General features: G+C 29.9%; 1 protein-coding gene across 4 annotated transcripts; it reads left to right on the forward strand.

Annotated features, from left to right (window-relative positions):
* The first annotated feature begins 3,255 nt into the window (after positions 1 to 3,255).
* Positions 3,256 to 5,446, forward strand: LOC110616964. Of its 4 annotated transcripts, none has more exons than XM_021759510.2 (5): positions 3,256 to 3,425; positions 4,228 to 4,332; positions 4,416 to 4,865; positions 4,956 to 4,993; positions 5,085 to 5,446. In XM_021759510.2, the coding sequence occupies exons 2-5, from the start codon at positions 4,275 to 4,277 to the stop codon at positions 5,256 to 5,258; spliced, it is 720 nt and encodes a 239-aa protein (XP_021615202.1). In that variant the 5' UTR covers positions 3,256 to 3,425; positions 4,228 to 4,274; the 3' UTR covers positions 5,259 to 5,446. The 4 variants fall into 4 exon arrangements, with proteins under 4 accessions (XP_021615202.1, XP_021615204.1, XP_021615203.1 ...); XM_021759512.2 differs by having other exon boundaries at positions 4,239 to 4,332; XM_021759511.2 differs by having other exon boundaries at positions 3,256 to 3,421.
* Positions 5,447 to 6,000: the final 554 nt, after the last annotated feature.

The raw sequence follows: 6,000 nt of genomic DNA on the forward strand, positions 1-6,000 counted from the left end.
CAGATATTCTTATTTATAAATGATATTTATAGGGTAGGCTTTCATATGCTTGCGTTACAAACTCTTTTGTTTTTTTTTTTTTTGGTCGAACCTTGTAACAAGATTTCTTGTGCATATAAAAAAATAATATTAAGTGCTATGCTTTATTAGTATTTTCAATATTATATTTTTTTCTCGATGACAACTTATTTTTTCTATCGGTAATGAATTCTACACTTATTATTTTTCAAGCGGCAAAACGAATTAGTTAGTTAATTTTTTATAATGTAATTAAATTTTTATTTTTCACCAAGAAAAGGCAGGGAGAGAAAGAAAAAACAAAGGAATAAGGAAGGTTTTGAGTTGTGTTCTCACTGCTGATTGGGAGTTTTGACCTTGACTTTCACTTTTGCTCAGCGTTATTTAGGGTTCACAAGACTTGTTTTGAAGGTCGCCATTGGATCTAGTATTAGTTTTCTAATTGATTGTGAGGTTTTTATTCCGTTTTGTTATGTATTGTTTGTGTATGTATTTGGCTCTAGTCACGTTTGGCGGTATTCGATGAATGTTGATTGATAACTTTTCGGTGTTGATGACTGGTGAGACTCTGTTGACAGTTCTATGGCTCTAACAGATTGAAAACGCCATATGACCTAACCGTCTCTCTTTAGATAGTCGACGGTGAATTCTTAAGATCTCTAGTTAGTTGTATGTGGTAATCGTGTCTGACAGATTTTTCATGTGATTTATGCATGATGGACTTGGTTGGTCTGTTCTCTCATTTTTTATTATCTCTCTTCTTTTAAATTTTAATTGAATTTTTGATCATTTAGTTTGCATGTTTATGATTGGACGATTTGACAATAATTCTCGTTTACACATGAATTTTTGAATTGTCAATTGGTTTGCTCCCAATTTCGGTAAAATATCTATGCAGTAATATTAATCAATTAGTCTATTAGTTGGACAGTTTACACATGAATTTTTGAATTGTCAATTGGTTTGCTCCCGTTTTCGGTGAGATATCTGTGCAGTGATATTAATCAATTAGTGTGTTAATTGGACAGTACTGATCAATCAACGAAATAAAATTTAAAACCGTCTTTTAAATTTAGATTATACTATTAGATTTGATATTGATTTTTATTTTAGTATATTGTAGTTTGAATTAGGTATATATAGATTTTTATTTAAATTTTGATTTGTATTTTACATTTTATTTGCTGAACTTTTAATGTAATTTTACATATGTAATAAAAAAATGAGTTTATTTTATTTTATTTTTCTATAAAATATTAATTAATTAAAGGAAGTTAACAAAATATGCGGAAGTAACTACTCAGGAGAAATTGATTTATTTGTAACACGTATGTGTCGTTGGTGGTAGTGCTACCAAACGGGATGTGACATGGATCTGAACCTTTTTCTTCGTTGGAAATTTATTTTTATTTTTATTATGAAATTGAGTATTTAAATATAAATTTATAAAACTAATTTAATTATATTAATAATAACTCATATCATGTAGCAATCTTCTTAATATAATATATATTATATGTCTGAATCAGAATATATACTATAATTACCATCTATCTTCATGTATATATTAATTTACTTGAGCTTTTTATTTTACTGCTAAAAAGAATGATAATTAATGATAATATTTTACTTATGTTTTTCTAATTAAATTTAAAATAAATATATCCTCATTCTACTATGTAATTCATGTAACTCTAATAAAATACATTCCACACTTACTTATGAAATTCATGACTTAATTATGAAAAATGAATTTCTAGTTAAAACCTACAATTTTTCATTAATAATACCCCAAAAGCATATTTATATTTCTATATATATTAATATTAAATTTCTATCTCAATAATTTAAATTTCATTAACTTTTTTAAAAATTTATAAAATTTTAATCACAATAAACTATTATTTATATTATAATATTATTTTTTAATAACATTTTATATTTTATCTATAATTTTTTATTTTATCTAATTTTATTTCTACCTTATAAAATTTACAACTTTCTATTATTATCTCAATAGTCAATTTAATTATTGATTATTTATACTAATTTAAATATTGATATCGAAAAGATTGCAAAGCAAGATCGTAAACTCAATAAAAAAATATAATGTGTATAACATTGCACCTAGTAAATTATAGTTTACTGATTAAAAATCTCACTAAAATTAAAATCTATGAAATATTTAAATTTATAAAAATTATGAGTATTAAATGTAAATTAGTTATATAAGAAATGATTTATTCAGATTTTTTTGTTTTATAAAAATTTAGAATATAGTAAATAAAATTAAGAATATAATTATAAAATAAATTATTAATAATATGATTAATTTATATTTAATAAATTTAAACATTAAATAAATTATAATATTAATTTAGATATTTAATAAGTTGAATTGAATAATACGCGTATATAAATGCATATTAAGCTTTAATTATAAGTATTTGCCAGGCTTGATTTTGGATAAGATTTATTATCAAAGCATTACTCTAGTTATTGAATTTATTTATTTATAAATTATGTGATATTAAAAAATAAAAAAAATGAGGTAATAAAGAAAAAGGGGTTTAGAAAGAAAAATCAATAATGAAATGAGATTGTTGGATTTGAAAGGCTGAACAGATGATACCAACAGTGTCACCAAAAGCAAGATAGAAGAATAATGTCCCAAGCTAAAGCCTAAAGGTAACTTACATGAAGGTAGAGTCAAAACCTTGTTTGTCTCTTCATCTTTGTATTTTATTTTCTAGGAAACTTTTCTTCTTCTGCTGCTAACCATGGCATTCAAATCAATTGTTGCTTCTTCTTTTTTCATCATCTTTCACAATTCAATGAAAAACGACATAATTGCGATGCATATTTTTTTCTTACACTTTGCTCTTAGCTTTTATTTATATTTTTAGTATTTTAATTACTCACAATTATATGTATTATTAAATTTATTTTGTTAAATATAAATATTTAATTTAATGATTGTTTTATTAAATATAGGTAAACTATGCATAAATATTTAATCAAATAATTCCTTTTCATAATTCATTAACGTATATTATACCTCTGTTATGCTGCGATTTTCAAAACAAAATTCCCTTAAAAAGTTTCCAAAAATTAAATTATTTAAAATAACGGCATAAAAATCCACCAGAGCATAAAAAGGGCCAAATCTTACGGCTCGTGTCACTCTCGTAATTTAATCGTATAAAGAGGGCATCAATGCACAGCCAAGTTACCGTTGGAACCCCGCTGCCGCCCGCCCTTCATATATTAGCAGGATGCCCATTTAGAAAAAAACCCATTTCGAAAAACTGTCGATAACACTGGAAATCTGAGATACTCGGTGAGGAATTTGGGAGACCGTCGGCCAAATAATATTGGGATAATAAGCAAGATATCTGTACCCGTATGTGAGTTTGCTCTTAATTTTACCCTTCATTACTTTCTCGTTCGTTATTTTCTTTCCCTTTCTTCGATTCTTGTTGATTTTAGGGTTAGGCATTATGTTTTTAATGGAAACATGAAAAGCCCAAATGTTAATTTTTTTTATATCTCACGATGTTGTTTAGGAGGCCCAAGAGAATACCAGAATTTTGGACGATTTGGAAATGTATGGTTAATGTTGTCCAATTTCTTTGAGTGCCTCATAAAAATGGTGTGGCATGCGTTGTTTCACAGGAAAAAAGCATGAAAGTTGTGCTTGGCGTTGGCGAAATTTAAAACTTGGGACTATGTGGATGCTATAATCACTTTTCTTAAGCACCCATCGGTCTCCTTATTATGTGCTGTTTCTAGTGTCCTTGTTTATTACACGACACATATTTGATGACGCTTTTTGGTGATTTAGAAAACGCCTTTACTTTCTTCTTTGAATTGATACTTCAATTTCAGTTTATTTTGTTTGGTTAAGTGGATGGAAAAAGTTAGAGAATATGATATGTCAGCACTGCCACTATCAATGTATTCATGACCTTTTCTTGATAAATTTTACTATTTAGTGACTTGCTTTATATGCCATGCTCAATAATTATAGATTTAGTACCCAAATAAGTTGTTTCAGTTTTGAATTCTGTAATTGCTCACTGACCTTTTGTTGTTCCTTACGTCCTTTGTTTTGTTTTTTTTTTTTGTTCTCTATTTTCTCTCCTTTTCCTTTTAATGTTCTGAAACTCTTAATGGGTCTTTTTATGTTCCATATCTATCATATCTCAGTCATTTTGCAGAACATAGACTTGAAACTTTCTCATAAGCTCTCACCAATGGCATCACGAGTTGGCGGAGTGGTTCAAGATCAGAATATAAATGTCCACTACAATGGTACCCTGTCTATTCCGTGGAGCTTTACTAACTCTATCCTTTTTTTATCTGGCTGTTTTGTGGTCTGACTTCATCTATTGCAGAAGCTTCTGTTGGCTGGAAGACTAATGTCTCCAAAGTGCTGCCGAGGAAAGGAGTGCTAGGTGGAAGGACACCACTTGGTGATCTGTCAAATTCACTGAAGCCTTCTCTGAATCAGGCATCAAAGAAGCATACCACTAGCATTTCCTCCTTAGCTGAGAAAGAGACTGGTTCCTCTTTAAATGCACTTGATGTGACCAAGAAGAAAAGTATGAAAGTGCAAACCAGTGGTAGGAAAGCGCTTTCTGACATATCAAATTCAGGGAAGCCAAACCTGAATGAGGGATCAAAGAAGAAGTGCAATACAAAGTTGAGTGTTGTGGCAGAGGAATCAATTGACGCCAATGCAATTGCGGATGAACGTTTTCTGCACAATCATCAGGAATGCATCAAAGCACAATCTAGACCTATGGACTTGGATCAGTTTCTTCAGACAATTGGATTAGACAATGGTAACCAAAAAGTTGACACTTTCATATGTAATTATTATGTTTATTTTTTTTCCCAGTAAAATAATTCACATATTTTGTTTTCTTGTCCAGTGTTCCCCAAACTGCCGGCAAATCGTATGTCAATTAAGGTGAAGTTCTGTCTGATGTTCTCATCTTAAGCGTTTTTTTGGGAGTAAACTTTGTTTCACAGATTATCTGAGTATATAGTTTGCATTACAGGCTCCGAGTCCCCCAAGGCACTTGGAACTGGAAGAGATGACTGACCAGCTGTTTGAGGATCAATCCTGGAAACGCAAGCAGTCTAGAAAACATGACTCTCCGCCTGCTACTCCAAGATCACCAAAGCATTATATGCACCTTGACTACAACTTCAAGTTGTTAGAATCCCCATAGATGCCAAAGCATTGATTTGCCTGTCATCAATGCCTCTCTGGATAAATAGGAAATTTTTTGTTTGCGGCAGTCATGTGATTTCAATCTTTTTGCCTTCTTGTTAGGATGGAATGGAATTTATGCCTGATATGGGCAGTACTATTACATGAATCCAATTTTCATCTGGGAAAAGCAATCTTTTTCTCAACAATGCCTTTGCCATTTGATCCAATAGCTTTCTGTTAGATAGGAACAGATTTGATAAATGCCCATAATTCTCAGATAGAGTATTAAAACAGAAAAATCTATTAGATAATGAGCTATTGATTCTAAGCCATCTCCGGCGATGAATCAATAATTCGAAGTGCCTTTCTTGCGTTTTATATATAGATGTAAGAGGATTGTTTACGAAATAAACTATTGTGAAATATCCCAAAACTAGTATAATGACAATACAACTCCATTCCTGTTCCTTTTGTAACTTTATATGCAGTGATAGTCTTAGTACTGATTGAAGCAAATATCCTTATTTTATCTGCTACTAGTTGTTTTCCCTTGCCCCCTCTTAGTTTCTTGGTAGGAAAAAAGGAGACGGAGGGTTAACTTTTAAAAAAATCAGATAATTTTTGCTACTGAATAAAAAAATAGAGAAAAGGAAAGGTGTCCCTCCATCAATATTAGATAATTGCTTGCAACCTCATGTGCATCTTTCCAGGGCGTTTTGTCAATTTAGAAATTTTAAATTTTAAATTTATAAATTAGG

The sequence above is a fragment of the Manihot esculenta genome, chromosome 6, assembly GCF_001659605.2.
Source record: "Manihot esculenta cultivar AM560-2 chromosome 6, M.esculenta_v8, whole genome shotgun sequence".
Lineage (NCBI taxonomy): Eukaryota > Viridiplantae > Streptophyta > Magnoliopsida > Malpighiales > Euphorbiaceae > Manihot > Manihot esculenta.